At 35.9% G+C, this 18937-nt stretch overlaps 2 protein-coding genes across 2 annotated transcripts; both read left to right on the top strand.

Annotated features, from left to right (window-relative positions):
- The first annotated feature begins 182 nt into the window (after window positions 1-182).
- Window positions 183-4067, top strand: LOC111713033 (embryonic stem cell-specific 5-hydroxymethylcytosine-binding protein-like). Its single transcript, XM_023487820.1, has 6 exons — window positions 183-299; window positions 636-702; window positions 1568-1682; window positions 2272-2360; window positions 2577-2632; window positions 3753-4067. Exons 3-6 carry the CDS (start codon window positions 1598-1600, stop codon window positions 3919-3921), a joined length of 399 nt encoding a protein of 132 aa, XP_023343588.1. The 5' UTR covers window positions 183-299; window positions 636-702; window positions 1568-1597; the 3' UTR covers window positions 3922-4067.
- LOC111713032 (spindle assembly abnormal protein 6 homolog) lies at window positions 4052-18207 on the top strand. The gene is made up of 15 exons (XM_023487819.1): window positions 4052-4131; window positions 5032-5751; window positions 6113-6252; window positions 7234-7324; window positions 8781-8888; window positions 9370-9464; window positions 9798-10039; window positions 10448-10553; window positions 11306-11428; window positions 13090-13254; window positions 14025-14171; window positions 14519-14750; window positions 15512-15602; window positions 16192-16257; window positions 17864-18207. Exons 1-15 carry the CDS (start codon window positions 4074-4076, stop codon window positions 17937-17939), a joined length of 2460 nt encoding a protein of 819 aa, XP_023343587.1. The 5' UTR covers window positions 4052-4073; the 3' UTR covers window positions 17940-18207.
- The last annotated feature ends 730 nt before the right edge of the window (window positions 18208-18937 follow it).

Below are 18937 nucleotides of genomic sequence, written 5' to 3' on the forward strand. Positions count from 1 at the left end.
TTTTGTATGTATTGTATAGCTATGCATGTACTGTACTATACCCCAAAGTTATGTTAAATTTTGTATGTATTGTATAGCTATGCATGTACTGTACTATACCCCAAAAATCTAAACCGTTTTGAGGAGCTGTGCGAAAGCACAGTTTTGTATTGTACTATAGTTTTATTGTACTGTACTTTACCCTAGGAATCTAAGCTGTACAAAGGAGCTGTACAACGGCGTTGTATTGTACTGTGTGATGGATTCTATGAATGGCAGAGAGCGGATAAAATCAAACAACCATATTTGGTTTATGCAAGGTTAGGAACTCGTTCAAATTATTACTGTAAAGTGACTGTAAGCGTATTTTCAAGTGATCCTCCATGCAAAGATGACAAAGTCCGTTTTACAACATTACCCTTGAAACCTTAATCTGATCAAAAATGTGGAAGACTCCAGATAATTTCTCCATTGTTTCTCATAAGCAAGAAATGATCAAGTCACTTTCACAGAGAACCTGCAAATGAAAATAAACAGTTCAAAGTAACAAACTTCTGGATATCTAGTTCATACTTGATCAAACAAAGGTTTTAAAGGTGCCGTTGTTTAAGTGTGGGAGAAGAACCTTGGATTTTTATTTGATTATATCTTTCTAGACAGAAGGATCATGATATTGAAGATGTTTTAAAATATTCTGAAGATCCAGACGATCCAAAAAACGAGGTGAATTATATTTTAATATTAAAGTCATGTCCGATTCACAACGGTATCCTTTATAGTTTATACCTTTATTTTCGTGATTAATTTATTATCCACCTTGGAGTTATTTATTGTCTCTGCTCAGTTCCACAGAGAAACAAAAATATTAAAATTAACTTTTAGTAATCTGTATTGTCCTGAACGGCTGAAGATGGCAGGACTGTACTCAGTGTTAAGAGGACAGGACGGTACACCAGTGTACAACTATATTATTGTGTATAGACATATAGAGAGTGTAGAATGCTATGATTAGTCCTGAACTTCTGAAGATGGCGGGACTTTATTCAGTGTGGACAGGACAGGACGGTACATGCAGTGTTCAACTTTATATTATTGTGTATGGAAATTTTGGAATGGTCCTGAACTGCTCAGATCAGGGGCGGACACAGGATTTAAGTGAGGGGGGTACGGGATTTATTTATGAACAAAAAAATCCTGATTTAGGAACAAAAAGACGTGGTGCAGACGCGAATTTTTTTTTGAGATAGATATTTTTCCTGTTTTGCACTAGGTTTTCTTTTCCTTAAGTGCTATTGAGGAGCTATTCTGAAATCTCAGGAGGGGCTAAGCCCACCCCCTGAATCCCAAGGGGGGTGCTAAGGTATTGCCGCCCCCCCCTGTATCCGCCCCTGCTCAAGATGGCTGGACCGTACTTTGTGTGGAGAGGACAACACGGTACACCAGTGTATACTGTACAACTATATTATTGTGTATAGAGAGAGTGTAGAATGCTTGGATGGTTATGAACAGCTGAAGATGGCTGTACAGTCTTTGGTCTGTAGAAGACAGGACGGTACACCAGTGTACAACTACATATTATTGTGTGCAGAAAGCGTGGAATGGTCCTGAACTGCTCAAGATGGCTGGACTGTACTCGGTGTGGAGAGGGCAGGACGGTACACCAGTGTACAACTACACTATTCTTACCAGGGAGTCTAATTCAGGTTAATATTAGGATCGATCAATAACTACTGTGCAATCACAAAATGAAATGATTGGCTTCTTTGTTCTTTCAGAAATATGGGAATTGTTTTCACTCCATCGATAATAATGGTTTTAGTTCCATCCTGAGTTTTAGAGAACTAATGTTCAGGAAGACAAGTTTTTACAATATATGTAAAATATACAGAGCGTCCCATATCATATTAGATTATCTCTAATCTTTAACGCCAAAATAAACCCTTAATAATCGAAAAACTTATCATTTTCCGCAAGAAAATTCTTATATGAGCCTTATGTTATTTTTCAAAATGATTCATTCTAATTAAATTTTCTGATTAGTCTCTGAAAATCATAATTTAGACCCGTTCTCGGTCTAATATGATGTGGGACACCCTGCACTAACAGAATGAAAGCTCTTACCATGGTGGCTGAATGATTACTGAAATAAGCAATGTGTATACTGTGTGGTGACCGCCAACTTGTATATATTGTTTGTTTGGGGGCGTTTTATAGATACACCGGGCTGGGGCGGGTTTAAGATTATTAAAATATGATTTTTTAAAATCATTTTCTGTGAACAGTCCCTTTAAGTTCTGTCCTGGTTGCATCACAGGATGCCCTGCTTCCTGAGCCAGCATCAGGCTCAGTTCTGGTTAGATCCGCTTCTTCCGGTACATGAGGTATATATCTATCTATCCATCTATCCATCCATCTATATATCTATCTATCCATCTATATATCTATCCATTTATCTATCTTTCTATCAGTAACTATCTATATATCTATCTATCCATCTATCTATTCATGTATCTATCCATCTATCTATCTTTGTATCAGTATATATCTTTCTATCTACATATATATATTTATATATCTATCTATATATATCTATTCAGGCCCTAGGTCTACTGAAGGTCCCAAGTGAATCGGACCTCTCCTGGCACACTGTTAGGAACCTAACCCAGCAATTAGAAATAGCTTTAATCAAAGTTAAAGACTATTTATTTTAAAGGGGGGGGGGGAGAAATAATCATGCAGTGGAGCCCAAAAAACTGTGAAATATAAAGACGACTGTCAGAATCAAGAGTCTAATTGATAAGAAACACAGTAATTGTGCAGTATAAACATATACATTTCACTTAATAACTTTATATTCAAACTCTTTTCTTCATAAAACCATTAAATGCCATAAAAATTGTTTAAATAACGTCTTCATATCACACAGTTTTAAATGGGTTCCACTTTATTATCACAGTAAAGCCTAGGAACACACAACAATGCTACATTTTCATTTTATTATTTAATTTATTGTCTATTTATGTAAAAATTAAGTGAAGAACACAAGTCGCAACAGTTACCCTAAAACATCCATTGTAAATGCGTAAATGTCAAATTCGTTGACAATCACATTTTAATTGCATTGTTAAAATATGAGTTTTCAATGTAGTATTATTACGTACAGTGTACAGCTTTACTTATTTTGTTGATTGTTAGTAATAATAGTTAAATGAACTACGGTTCAGATATCTAGGTTTTACATCTAAAAATTGAAGATTGAAAACTACTTGAGAAAGTGATTCTAGGACTTCTACAGCACAGGACAGCATTAAAATGTCCTAATTGTCTCATAATGGTTTCAGGGTACTGTTTTCATACTGTTTTCATACTGTTTTATACTGTTTTATTANGGCTTAAATCTTGAAAAACTTAATACAATTTTAAGGGGAACCAACCATATTTGAGCCGCGGTTTAAATTTAGGCCGCCGCTCAAATTCTTTAAATTCGGCCTCCGGATGATAATTCGCGGCTGATATAGGTAACCTCCACAATGTCGGATGTCCGTTGTAATCTTAAATCTTAATTTTCAACTTCTATCAAATTTATCGTTAAAAGATCTATAAATCAATTTCTTTGTTGTTTTAATTATAAAGAAAACCACAAAGATTAAATTATAAATAACGATTCATATAAACTATAATGTCTTTCTTCAGATATAATTTAGTAAAGTCCCTTTGGGTTTGGGGATTGTAGTCTGATTTAATTTGATTTGATCTTGGTTTGGTTTAATTAGTCTAGAGATTGGAAATGTGAAGAATCAGAGCTTTGATCTGCTCAAGAAAGTGGACCCTGTGGAAGAGAAGAAGAAGGAGAACACGAGCAAAGCGAGTCAGACCCTGATGTCGAACTGGTTGAAGAGATCCAACAACTCTCCCTCCTCTCAACCTTTAAAGAAAAAATAGAAAGATGGATAAGTCCAGACATCAAAATTTAACATTAAGCAAGAATTATTGTTTAACAAATTTATGCAACTTTGAATCGAGCATTGCGGGTTTTCATGTCATTTTTTCCACGTTTTTTTAAAAGTTTATTGAACCATTTTTTCAGATGAGAAATGTACCGTGAGAATTATAAAGGAAAAGCTGAGCAACCCTCTCATCCAAACATGCCAGGTTTGCTCAAGTTCTCAAATTTGAGTCTCGAGAAAAATCATGTTCGGACACAGTTAAATAAAGTTAGGACATACTTTAATTATGTTAGGAAGGTTAGGACTTGCTAAGGAAAAGGCTAGTTAAAGCTAGGCCCAATCCAAAATAAGGTTTATTAAGAAAGGACAATGTTGGGTTAAATAAGTAAAAGTTTACTTGAGGACACGTTATGATTTGTTTAGGAAAAATTTGAATTAAATTCTGACATTAAAAGTTATATAAGGTTAGAACAAAGTCCTAGCATATTAGGACGAAGAAAGTTAAGTTAGAACTTCATGAATGCATGGTTGGTTAAGTAAGGACAAGTTGAATAGCCTAGTAGCTATTCATTAGTATTTGTCTTAATTTTAAAAGATAACCATGGCCAGAGAAATAGCCGATTTATTGCATAGAATTCCAGCGTAAAGGTATGATACCTTTGCAAAGACACTATTTAAACAGCCCAATAAAATCTAAAATTATCATATTTCAATGACATTATGTGTCAGCCATTATACAAAAAAAATATGAAAACTTTTGATTTTAGAATTAGCAATAAATGAACACTTTTTTATGTTCAAACATGATTTAAGATGTTCATACAAAGACGACCTTCTCTCTCTTTCAACCCGGTTCTTAGAATTCAACTCGGGAATTCTGGGGGAAGTGGGGAAAATGTATCAATCCCTCAAGTCAAATCATACCTTTGCGCTGTAATTCTGAACGAAAAATTGGCTTTTTCTCCGGACACAGTTATACTAATGAATAGTTAATAGCCTATTTGAATACCTCAAATTACCTAAATAAGTGAACGGTCCCTTTAACGGTGACCCCTTTCTAGAATATAGACCCAAAACCTATTTCTCACTGTAAATTAATCTTCAGGATATACACCTTCAATTCTACGCGGAGTAGGAGGAAACATAGTCTCCAGTTCGCCTAGTTCTCAGCAGTATGCTCTAGTACCCTCCAATACACAGCAGTATGGTCCAGTATCCTCCAATACACAGCAGTATGCTCCAGTATCCTCTAATACACAGCAGTATGCTCCAGTATCCTCCAATACACAGCAGTATGCTCCAGTATCCTCCAATACACAGCAGTATGCTCCAGTATCCTCTAATACTCAGCAGCTTGCTCCAGTATCCTCTAGTACACAACAGTTTGCTCCAGTAGCGTCCAGTATTCAGCAGTATTCCCGTCCTCAACTATACTCCAGTACCCCAAACACTAGACTTTCAAAACCCTCCACAGTTTCTCCCTTCTCTGGTCTTACTCTGGATAACACTGCTCCAGGTACAGCAGGAGCCTGGGGCAGGACGGAAACTCAACTTGGAGCAACACATCTTGGTTTAAGAACAACTCCCGTTCTTAATGGAGAAGCTCATAATCAAACTGGATCACCTAGATTGTTAAACGCTTCTAATGCTGCTCCAGTTCCAAACTCCAGTTCAGTCCAACAAAATCCGTCCCTGAACTTCGGAGTTATAAATCAACCAACTTCAAACCCCGGACCTATACATCATCAAAACTCATCTCAACCTCAACTAATGATAAACTCCACTGATTCCTTGATAGGCACTTCCTCACAAAACTCCTCTCAAGGAAAGCAATCATTAACTTCTTAATCTTTTACTTCAGTTATAATTTCTTGTATCTATTTAAATCACTGATTAGATTTTTACCTTACTCGGCTTTTAGGACGCTTCACGTCCCTAGTAACAGTTTTTGCTTTTAAATCCTGCTTTCCAAGCCACCATGTTTTTGTACAATGTACATTATACCACTGAAAATGTTCTAGTTTGTTCGTTCAAATTGATGGATTTCCATAATACTAAAAAAATCGCATTTCTTTCAAGAAACATGTTTGTTCTAATTTGTATTAAAATGTTGAATGCCAACGTTGAATTATATTATTTGGGTGAATGCTGTGTAATCTGTTCATAATGATTTAATGCTGGCGCAGGACGATCCAGCGGTGTATTGTTCAACAAGGAGATGAGTGTATTAGTGAGAGGACGGGACGGAGAGAAAAAACAAAGATTAAATATTTGTCTTCAAGACAAACCCAATGCTCATAACCATTCCAAGGATATTTATTTACAGGTGAAGGTTCCGAAAATTTTTTTAAAACGTGATGAATTTAAGTTTCTTGTATGTCTTATTATTGTCAAGGAACTGATTACTCGTCAAAAACTCTTAATTTCTTCGACTTGATGTTGTAAACCTTAGCTTTTTCAAATTATTTACCTGTTTTAATCATATTAAGTTTATAGTTTGACATTTCGAATGTCTCTACGACATCAGGTTGCAAAATATTAGGATTTACAGATTAGAGTATGAGAAGATTCATAAGTTCTGTTGAATAAGTGTAGATATTTTATTAAAAAACATCTGATTTTAAATTGATCACTTTTCCAGACTGACGGATTAAGTTAATTCCTGTCTCTGATGGCCCGACCAATTAAATTCCACAAAAAATTTACTCCGGAGTCTAATGTGAGATAAGATACTCAGGGGCGTATTCACGGGGGCTATGGGGGGCTAAGCCCCCCCCCCTGGACCAGTGAAATCTATTGATTTCAGGGGGTTTTCAGGCCCAAACAGGTGCTGAGTCCCCCCCCCCACACCTTGGAAAGATAAACAATTGAAGCCACCCCCCTGGACAAATTCTGAATACGCCCCTTACCGTTGTAGATCTTACAAAAAGGATGTGACTTCTCAGGACTCTTTTTGCTCAAGTTGAAAGGACTGTGGACGTATATTCAAGTGACACCCTATTTAGAATAGAAGGGCATGTCCGATTCACAACGATACCCTTTATCTGTTCAATACCGTAAAATATTTGTTGATTTCTTGCATTAAGAGTAGTAAGTTCTCAAAATTTCGACCATTGTTTCTGCAACAAAAATCCGCAAACGAGTTGTGCAGAAAAACCACAATTTCACACAATCAATTTTGAGCTCAGCATAGCTAAATCATTTATTCTTGACCAGTCAAATGTGAATCGGACTTGTAAATCTATGATTGGAGGGTCACATAAAATTACATCTTTGTTCCATTAAAACCATTATAATACTTGTTTAGGTTACTGATAGTCAAGACCCTCTTCTTTTCTACTCTTTATGCATAACTGAAGAGGATTTCCAGTTCCTAAAATCCAATCAGGGATTACTAGGTAACATAGAAACTAGGGATTACTAGGTAATATAGAAACCAGGGATTATTAGGTAACATAGAAACTTGGGATTACTTGGTAACATTGAAACTTGGGATTACTAGGATATATAGAAACTAGGGATTACTAGGAAACATAGAAACTAGGGATTACTAGGTAACATAGAAACTTGGGATTACTAGGTAGTATAAAAACTAGGGATTACTAGGTAACATAGAAACTAGGGATTACTAGGTAATATAGAAACCAGGGATTATTAGGTAACATAGAAACTTGGGATTACTTGGTAACATTGAAACTTGGGATTACTAGGATATATAGAAACTAGGGATTACTAGGAAACATAGAAACTAGGGATTACTAGGTAACATAGAAACTTGGGATTACTAGGTAGTATAAAAACTAGGGATTACTAGGTAACATAGAAACTAGGGATTACTAGGTAATATAGAAACCAGGGATTATTAGGTAACATAGAAACTTGGGATTACTTGGTAACATTGAAACTTGGGATTACTAGGATATATAGAAACTAGGGATTACTAGGAAACATAGAAACTAGGGATTACTAGGTAACATAGAAACTTGGGATTACTAGGTAGTATAAAAACTAGGGATTACTAGGTAACATAGAAACTAGGGATTACAAGGTAACATAGAAACTTGGGATTACTAGTAAACATAGAAACTAGGGATTACAAGGTAACATAGAAACTTGGGATTACAACATAGAAACTAAGGATTGCTAGGTAACAGAGAAAATAGGGATTACTAGATAACATAGAAACTAGGGATTATTAGGTAACATAGAAAGATCAGTATTTAAATGTTGTTTTTCTTCTTACGGATTTCTTGACATTTTTAGTGGATTTACAAACATATTCAATGATCGGAATTTAGTTGAGGCAAATTTTTTTACTATTTATTTTTACAATTCAATTTTTTTTCATAGGACTAATTTTTAAAAAGAGCAGTGAATTTTTTTCTCTGACTGTTGCATCTTCTTTTTAGCTGATCACACATCTGTTTTCTGTTATTGAGGCACATTTATAAAAGTTCAATCTGCCACAAATAAACAAACAGAAAAAGATCTTCAAATCTTGCTTTCTTTGTTCCTTATATCTATCTATAAATTTGGCTTGTCTGTCTGTTTGTCTGTTTGTTTGTTTTTATTTAATAAACGTCAAAACGGCTGAACCGATCGGGCCCAAATTTTTTGTGGGACATCTAGGGACCCCAGGGAAGGTTTATGAATCATCAAAATTTCAAATATTTGTCTCCATCAAAATTAGATCTTCATTAAATTTTTGAAAATTTTGAAAATCCACGAAATTTTTTGTGAAAATCCGCGAATTATTTTTGTTTTGTTTTACGATGTACATAAAGAGAACATGTTCACAATTAATTTAGAAGATGGGCGCGAAGCGCCCTCTAAGGCTAGTTAATAATATTTTAGTTGATTATTCCTCGTTCCCTGGGATGGTCTGCCAGCTGTTGGAGAAATGTATTGAACACGGGGACTTTTCGTCCCCAGGGTTCATCCTTATCATCAATCTCAATATAGGGATGTTATATGTTACAATTATTTTGAAATGTTTAACCCGTCTTTGTTTTTTTAGAAATAAAAATACTTGTCTCACGCAACTGTTTCTATTTAATTGGGAAAAAGATAATAATTTTAATATTATTTGCCTAAAATTTTGTTGATTATCCAAGTACTGACGGGTTGGGTTTCTCATGGACTTATGAAGCGAAATGCACTAGTCCAGGCGCTGTTTGTGTGCAGTGGGGAGGTGACTTCTGTCACTGGCCTAGACCTCGATGTCTCGATCACACAGTCACACTAGACTTATGTCATAATCGGATATACATTAATTTCCATCCTTTGGTGGTTATTTTTGATGGGGTCTCGGCCTTGATTTCCACGGAATGATGGTTGATCTTTTATTTATTTATTTATTTATGTTCTTAGGCTCTTTGATATAAATAATTAAAAGGTCTAACTTTAGTTTTGTTTTGAACATATTGAACCTTTTCCTGAACAGTTCAACCCAGCCTTGAGTTCACGGAACTGAACATGTTTAAACATCTCTGCCATCTGAACCTTATCATTGTTAAAGCCTCAGACTCACAATTAAAGGTATTTAAGACATTTTTATCAAATTAAAAATAATTAATGAAAACCGGCATGTTTCGATAAAACATTTAAACAAATTTTACTTTGAAAACAACATTTTAAACAGGAACGTTTAATTTTTTCTACATTTTTGTTTTTTCATTTTTAAGATTTTTTAACTGTCGATAAAGGGAATGAATATTTTAAACATGGACACTAGCAAAGAAGACAGTTAACAGGTTTTTATGATGAATGAAAGCGTCATTATTCCAAAATTCAAGACTATGCGATGGGAAGATTTTTTCTTTTCTAATTGTGAATCCCTGTTTTGGACTCTTTAAAATTTGTCTATTTTAGGATTATTTAGTTGAATGTATTCAACAGCTGCAGAATAAAATCAATGTGTCAACTACACAGCTGCAGCAGCTGCAACAGCAGATCTTTCAGCAGCAGAAGCAGTTGGAACAACATTCAGAAGAGCTGACAGCTGCGAGGAGGGAGCAGCAGGAAACCAGCAGCAGCCTGGGACAGAAGCTGCTGAACGATCTGCAGGAGGAGAAGGATCGCTGCTCACAGAAGATCGCAGAGCTTCAATCCAGGTTTCAGCGATTAATTTAATAACATATGTTAGTAATATCATGGCCTCCACCTTCAAAACTCCCCCCTCCCCCCGTATATTTGGAATGTCAGTGCATTGTTAGGGTAGAAATATCAAAAGGGGACATCAGGTTTCAAATCAAGTATTTATAAATGAAAGTAGCCTCAAATATAAAAAATATTCCATTTCTTCTTTTTCCCACATTTTCCTCTTTTACTATATCTTAACTTTACAGTGTTCTTTTTTTTAAATCTTGACTTATCTTGTTCTCGTACTGTTTTTATATTAAATTTATAATCATATATTTTTATATAAACAAATATATATTTAGAAATAAAGGGCTGTTGCCGTAATTTTAAGTTACTCTCCATTTATAAGTATATTTAAGTATATTTAATATTTATGTCAGGGTTGAATCAGAGAGACGAGATATAGAAACCAGGCATAGGAGATCCATAGAACAATTAGAGAACAGGGTGGCCAGCCTTGATGTACAGAATAGAGATCTATTAGAGGTTAGTTAAAGAACAAAGAACAGGGTGGTTACTGGTTAGTCTTGAATATAGATCTATTAGAGGTTAGTTAAAAAAAAGGGTGGTTAGTCTTGAATATAGATCTATTAGAGGTTAGTTAAAGAAAAGGGTGGTGAGCCTTGATGTTCAGAAAAGAGATCTATTAGAGGTTAGATAAAGAAAAGGGTGGTGAGCCTTGATGTTCAGAATAGAGATCTATTAGAGGTTAGATAAAGAACAGGGTGGTGAGCCTAGATGTTCAGAATATAGATCTATTAGAGGTTTGTTAAAGAAAAGGGTGGTGAGCCTTGATGTTCAGAACAGAGATCTGTCATAGGTTAGAGGTTAGTAAAAGAAAAGGTGGTTAGTTTCTATTTTCAAAATTTAAATCTAGAGGAAGTTTTATTATAGCCAAGGGTTGCGCATTGGCTTTGTGTTAAAATTAATTTGAATTTTTGTTTAAAGTTTTGCTTATACTTTTCCCATTAATTCATTTAGTTTCCGTGAAGGTTGAAGCTCCTATACAAAATTTGTGAAATAATGGATTGTTTTTTGTTTTGGAGAAGGGGAGGGGCCCTACTCTTTTTCTCAGCTCTTCAAAAAAAAGATAGTAATATAAACAAACAATAACGAGCGACCAGTCACAGGAATTGAGTCTTTGCCACAAACTCTGATTTTCTAATCCCAATATCTTTATAACCCAATGTCGTAAACCTTAGATAAATTATGAAATAAGTTTATTCCCCTGTCTTTAGGCGAAGTACCGTGGAGAGTCTAGTAACCTTGAGTTAAAGAGAAACCTGGTGACCAGGGAGGAGGAGTTTACCAGGGTTCAGGCAGAACTACAAACCATCACCAGGGACCGGGCACATATAGAGGTAGGACCAGGGTTCAGGCAGAACTACAAACCAATACCAGGGACCGGGCATATATAGAGGTAGGACCAGGGTTCAGGCAGAACTACAAACAATACCAGGGACTGGGCATATATAGAGGTAGGACCAGGGTTCAGGCAGAACTACAAACCAATACCAGGGACGGGGCACATATAGAGGAAGGACCAAGGTTCAGGCAAAATTTCAAACTATCACCAGGGACCGGGCACACATAGAGGCAGGACCAAGGTTCAGGCAGAATTTCAAACTATCACCAGGGACCGGGCACATATAGAGGTAGGACCAGGGTTCAGGCGGAACTACAAACTATCACCAGGGACCGGGCACATATAGAGGTAGGACTAGGATTCAACTAGAACTACAAACCAATACCAGGGACCGGGCATATATAGAGGTAGGACCAGGGTTCAGGCAGGATTTCAAACTATCACCAGGGACCGGGCACATACAGAGGTAGGACTAGGGTTCAGGCAAAACTAAAAGCTATCACCAGGGACCGGGCATATATAGAGGTAGGACTAGGGTTCAGGCAGAACTACAAACAATAACAGGGACTGGGCATATATAGAGGTAGGACCAGGGTTCAGGCAGAACTGCAAACCAATACCAGGGACCGGGCACATATTGAGGTAAGACCAGGGTTCAGGCAGAACTACAAACTATCACCAGGGACCGGGCACATATAGAGGTAGGACCAGGATTCAACTAGAACTACAAACCAATACCAGGGACCGGGCATATATAGAGGTAGGACCAGGGTTCAGGCAGAACTACAAACTATCACCAGGGACCGGGCACATATAGAGGTAGGACCAGGGTTCAGGCAGAACTACAAACCAATACCAGGGACCGGGCACATATAGAGGTAAGACCAGGGTTCAGGCAGAACTACAAACTATCACCAGGGACCGGGCACATATAGAGGTAGGACCAGGATTCAACTAGAACTACAAACCAATACCAGGGACCGGGCATATATAGAGGTAGGACCAGGGTTCAGGCAGAACTACAAACTATCACCAGGGACCGGGCACACATAGAGGAAGGACCAAGGTTCAGGCAGAACCACTAACTTTCACCAGGGACCGGGCACATATAGAGGTAAGACCAGGGTTCAAGTAGAACCACAAACCATCACCAGGGACCGGGCACATATAGAGGTAGGACCAGGGTTCAGGCAGAACTATTAACTTTCACCAGGGACTGGGCATATATAGAGGTAGGACCAGGGTTCAGGCAGAACTACAAACCCATACCAGGGACTGGGCATATATATAGAGGTAGGACCAGGGTTCAAGTAGAACTACATACCATCACCAGGCACCGGGCACAGATAAAGATCTGAGCTGTTTGCATATTTTTAATAAAAATTTATAAATTTCAAAACAGAGCTCAAAACTTTTAAATGATTTAAACAGAACTGGTTTTTCGCTCCAGACTTTAATTTTCTTATTTTTAAGTTTTTGAAACTGATGTCGTAGACTTATTTTTGAAATTACGGGAAGTCCACCAAGCGAAGAAAGGTTAGAGTCCACCAAGTTGTGCTTGAGAAATGTTTTTAAGAAAAGTATGACTGAGCCGTAAGATAAAAATAAAATCAAGTTAAGTTTTTAAGTTCAAAAGTTTTAATCTCTCTTGTTAAGAGTCGGCATCGTGAAGAGTGTAGGAGGAGAGGGGAGCTGGAGAACCGTATCTCCGTCCTGGAGGAGGAGGAGAGGACCAGGGACCAGGAGATCAACAAGACCAGGGACCTCGTGGACAAGATCAAACAGGAGAAGGAGGAGCTAGCGTCACAGCTCCAGGAAAAAGTAAAATATTTTTAATCATGAGGATTTTGTAGAAAGCCCGCGTAGTTAACCAATTCATATAGCCACTCGTTCTGCGTGTATTAAAAAAATTCATGAAAAACCTGATATTGTTCTTTTCCACTTAGATCAGGGGAAATTTTGACGGTTTTGACCTTTAAAGCAGTAATTTTGCTGCAATGCCTTTATTATGATTTAGGATTAGATCTACTCACCTTAAACTCTAATATTCCAATCTCTTTATCTTTACAACTTGAGATGTAAACTTTGACTATTTACGACAAAAGTTTGCTATGATTTGACAATTAGAATTTGAAGAGAGTAATCAGAGCTGAAAACTTTAGATGGTGGATATCGAGATCAATGCTTGATTTCCTCTTTTTCTTAATCTCAAGATAAAAAAATGCATGTACTCCGCTTGTTATAAATCTTCAGATTAATTTACCGATCGGGATTAAGGATATCCCATTTGAAAGTTTCCAGCTTAGTTACAACAGTGAAAATAGAAATAAAATCCTCGGAATTCAAATTGACCCTCCATGCAATGATGGCAATGTCTAATTCACAACGGTACCCTTGGATCCTTTATCTTATAAATTATGGGGAAGATTTTTTTTCTTTTACAGTTTACTAGGTTGAAAAGTGTTCGATTCTGATAATTCCTTTAATTTTCCTGCAGTAGAAGTGCGCAAGTCATTTTAGTATGGAAACCACAGTTGAAAATAATCAGAAAATAATCAGTATAATTATTGATATCTTGTCACGATATCTAGACTGGAACCGTATCCCGGCGTGAATCAGCTGTTCGGAGTGTTACTGAGGAGCTGATGAAAGCAAACCAGATAATTAGGAAGCTTCAGGAGCAGCTTAAACAGGAACAGAATAAGGCCACCCTCAGGGGGAAGATAGCAGCAGAACAGGTAACTGAGAGAATGAAGATCTACAAAATAAAGTTGATTTGGGTTACCCACAAAGAAAAGACGACCTTAAAACCTTTAAATCTAATCTAAGACCAAACATTGAATAAATTCTGTCTCTAAATTCTCATCTTTTGTGGGTAGCCCTGTTTAGTGTACACATATAAGTGTTTGAATTTATTGATCAAAGTAACATAGAATATATACGTTAAATATAGCTTAGATTATGAAAGAAGATTTAAGGTAAGTAACTCATAAATTATCAAGGTTTACAATGTAGAATACATAGATTATGAAGGATTACACAGTATGTAACAGAGTATGAAGGATTAAAGAGTAAATATTTGTAGGAGAAACTGCTGAATGAGAAGGATCAAGAGCTCGGCCAGGTCCGTGAAGAACTCCGCGAAGCTCTCCAAGGAGCAGACGAGCAGAAGAACAAGGGACTGGAGAAGGAGAAGAAGGTTGAGGAATTGATTGAGAAGAATGATCAGCTTGAGAAGATCAACAGATCAAATGAGAATGTGATCAATTGGTTGAATAAACAGTTAGCATCATTCAAAAGTTCAGAGGCTATTGTAGGTAAATATTTTTCCATTTGATGAATTTCAGCTAGGTTGCTTCGATTCAAATACTTTTCTGTAGTTCTGCAGTGTGGTTGTTTACATCTGAAGGATACGGGATCCTGTAGTTCTGCAGTGTGGTTGTTTACATCTGAAGGATACGGGATCCTGTAGTTCTGCAGTGTGGTTGTCGGACTAAGACAAATGTCGGACCAGTAAAAACGTCGGACGGGTACATTTATTAGGAAAATCTTCGGACTTTGGTTGAGTATTGAAAGAAGACCATTGCTATAAGAAATAAATTTAAAATCACTCTTTTATTGGGATAAAAATCAAAGACAACTGAATAAAGTCTCATCCTATGAAGGTAGCACTGTATAGAACAACAGACCATAAAGGTGTTCAGTTCAATTGTCACAAACTCTGATGTTTCAAAATTCCTATATCTGATGCCGATGTCGTAGAACCTTTAATATTTTAACCTATGAAATCTATAAGATCAAACAGTGTTTAAGTCTGAAAGTATCAAAGGTTAATATCATTACCAGGTTGCAAAGATAAAGGGATGAGAATATTTGAGTTAGTGACAAGAACTTAGTTCATTTGGGTAGATTTTTATTAGGCCAGTCGATGAAAGGAAATAACTTTTTTTTAAATCTTAAAATTCAAATTTCTTTTCCCTATTTGTGTGTCCGACATTTGTACTGTACCAAATTCGGTTTTGCTTAAATCATGTGATAATTGTATTAATGCAAATTGTGGAAATTATTTTGATTTTAGCGTCTAGTCGAGTAGGAGGAGCAGGGCGTGGCAAACCAGGTGGAAGGGTTGGTCTGTCTAAGAAAACATCCTCCGAAGAGAACAATGAAAAGTAAGCAATTGTTGGCGTAATTTCATGTGACGTGACCTGTCAATTAATGAGTTACATATCCGCGACACTTCCTGGATCAGGATCGACAAGAATATGCTCTCATAACACTCATCTCATCTTTAACTAATATTAAAATATTAAACATTTCATACTCTCTGAATCGTTCATTGAGTTTGAGTCTAAAAATAAGCAAATAAAAAAGAAAAATTAATATTCGCCGCATGAAATAAATGGATCTAAAGCACTGTTTACAGTGGTACCTTTTGAACTTTTGAGCTAAACTGATTAAGATATCCTCGTTTTTCTTTACAACACTAGAAAATTTTGGATTTTGGTTTTTCTGTTATTTTTAAGTGATTTTCACAATTATGCGACAAAAATAAAATACGAAATTGACGATTTGACCCTGATTGGTACTTCGCAAAGAGTAGAACTGTGCTGGTATGCATCGAGTATGGTGCTAACTCTTCATTGGAAATTACTTCTAATCATATTTCATTTTTCAACTTTTTGAGGATAAAGATTTTTTTAAATATCACTAAAGACAGATTTTTGATTAAAATTTATTTTAAATTTATTGTAATTTTAGTGAACCCATAATCGGATTGGACGCAAAATATTTCGAGCATTCGACTCCAGGAGGTAGTAAAGCCAGGTAAAAAAAAAAAAAATTGTCCAAAATACAATTTGCAAATTTTAGTCATTTTAAATGAATTAGCAAAGCTAAAACAGACACACTTATCATTAAGAAAAATATTTTATGAGAACTTTTTAATTTCAAAATTTCAAACAGCATAGATATAAAAAGAATATCAACAGCTTCTCTGTATTTACTTATACACTTGTAATTTAAACAAAGCTTGTTAAAAATCAAAACTTTTTTAAAAAAGTTGTCTTCATTGTTTTGATATAATCTCCGAAGAGTGTATGAAAATAGAAACTCATTTATAACGAGCGGGGGAAGGCAGGCGGCCTTAAGCCGCTACATTTTATACCCTTCCATGCCACATATTAGCTTTTTTGTCTTCCGGCCATGAACCACAACCGTTCGGTCTTCCATGCCACTACGTTTGAGTCTTCCGCAGGGGCGTACGAGGAGGGGGCTCTTTAAATATTACATCTGCTTGCATTTCCCTTCCTCCGGCAATCTACATTCTACATTGCATAGCATCACATAAGATTAAGAAAAGAAATAAAATATGTTCTGATTCACAACAATACCCTTCAAAGCGTTTTCTGGTCAAGTATTGCATTAAACATCCATGTTTCCCATTTTGAAAACTGAATATTTTTATTGTGGTTTGTCTACAAAAGTGACTCGCGTATTTCTTGCTTCAGAAACGATGGAGAAATGAAGGTTTCAAAGGTACATCGGACATGCCGCTCTATACATGGAGGGTCACTTGAAATTACGCAGTTATTCCATTTGAGTATAATTACATGGTATAGAAAAAATACTTTAAAATCTCGCTTTTGCCCTTGACTAAAAAAGGTTTATGAAAAAAAGCTTTAATCAATACTGCCTTCAGTGTAAATATATATTTGATATCATAATTTATAATACAATATGTATCAATCCTATGAAAATATAGATATTTTTTTAGACACCTTTCCATCTATATTTTTCAATTTTCATCCCTTAAAGCTTACACCACAGTATTAAGAGGGATTGCCTGATTTTGTGCCCCCCCCCCCTTAAGAAAATTACATAAATAATTTACTAAAGCTTGTAATATGGAAGTGTGTATATGATCGAATAGTTTACATAGTTAAATAATGTATCATATTTTTTTCAAAAAAGGAGTTTTAAAGGGGAAGGGCACAATGTTGCCAAGAGGGGGGCACAAAAAATTGGCCCCCCCCCCCTACACAAATGATCTCGTACGCCCCTGTTCTTCTGGCAACTGTTATGTTTTCAAATGGTAAATTTAGTGCATTGAAATTCTGAAATTTCTTAAATGTAACATCTTTCGCGTAATGCGGCTGGATTGTTGAAAATCCAATTTTAATACACTAAATTTATTATTTAAAAACATAATAATTGCCTGAAGACTCAATTGTTATGACAAGGAAGACCGAACAGTTATGGCTGCCGGAAGACAAAAAAGCTAATATGTGGCAAGAAAGGGTAAATGTTGTGGTTTATGGACGCCTGCTTTCCACCGCTCCCACAACCCTCTTCGAAATCATTCTGTGAAAAATAAGCTGTAGTGTTTGAGATTGTAAAATCAAAGAACTAACTAATGTTTTTGTTGATATAGAAGCCAGATACCTGACGTAACAAACCTACCGAGCAACATCAAGAGAGGAGTTAACGGAGGACTACTGCGTCGCTGAAGTTTAATTGCAAGTGCCCATTTTCCAATACTAGTTATAAAGTGTTATTAAAGTTTTCCTTGGAAGTGATATTTCTAGTTCTATCCAAAATATGTTTTAGTAAGTACAAGATGTACCAAGAAGTTATGTTCTGTCAGGAATGGCAAGTTCTTCCAAATAGTACAAAATCCTTGAAATGATTTTTGTTTGCAAATGTTTCTATGGACCTTAATTGTTTATAAATGTATATATGATGGATATTTTATATGAATTATACTTTTTCACTTTACTTCTTGAATTTATTTATAAGTGATGTAGATTGTAATATTATAGCATAGGAAGATGAGGGAAAAGTAATTGACATGTTGAAATGTAAAATTATGAAGCACTTTTTTGCTCAAGGATTCGATGTAATAATCAATCTTCATAATTTTTATTTGTTAAGACTTTTATTAACTTCTGATTGACATTCTCCAGCCTTCAATGAAAATTCCGGAAAATCTAAAGAACATGTTTGTGAAAAATGAGAGATTACAGAAACTAATAACTGAATAAGAATACTAATTTTCGAGATAAGAGTTAATTTTTCATTTTCTCAACCTGTTCCATAACAATCTTATTAGTCTACTGTAGAATCTTTGCTACATTTTTTGTCGACGTTATTCAATAATTAAAAAATTCAATTCTCAAATTTAACCAATCAGACCAATAGATGATCTTGAAAGCCGACTTATATATAAATAAAACGATTATTGTCGCAAATAAATCCTAAAAAATTTCTTCACAATACAACATTCTCAGTCCAACTACCACTCATTGCCGGTCACTCCCTTTAGTGGCGCTCGTGATTTAAGGGAGTGTAAGCGTAATTTTAAGGACCCCTCCATGCAAATATCGCAATGTCCGATTTACAACTGTACCCTTAAAACCTTGATCTCGTCAAAAATGTTGATAGTCGTTCAGTGTTAATTTAGCATGTTTCTCCATTGCCTCTCATTCCAAGAAATGCCCAAGTTACT

This window comes from Eurytemora carolleeae, unplaced genomic scaffold, assembly GCF_000591075.1.
Source record: "Eurytemora carolleeae unplaced genomic scaffold, Eaff_2.0 scaffold1363, whole genome shotgun sequence".
Lineage (NCBI taxonomy): Eukaryota > Metazoa > Arthropoda > Copepoda > Calanoida > Temoridae > Eurytemora > Eurytemora carolleeae.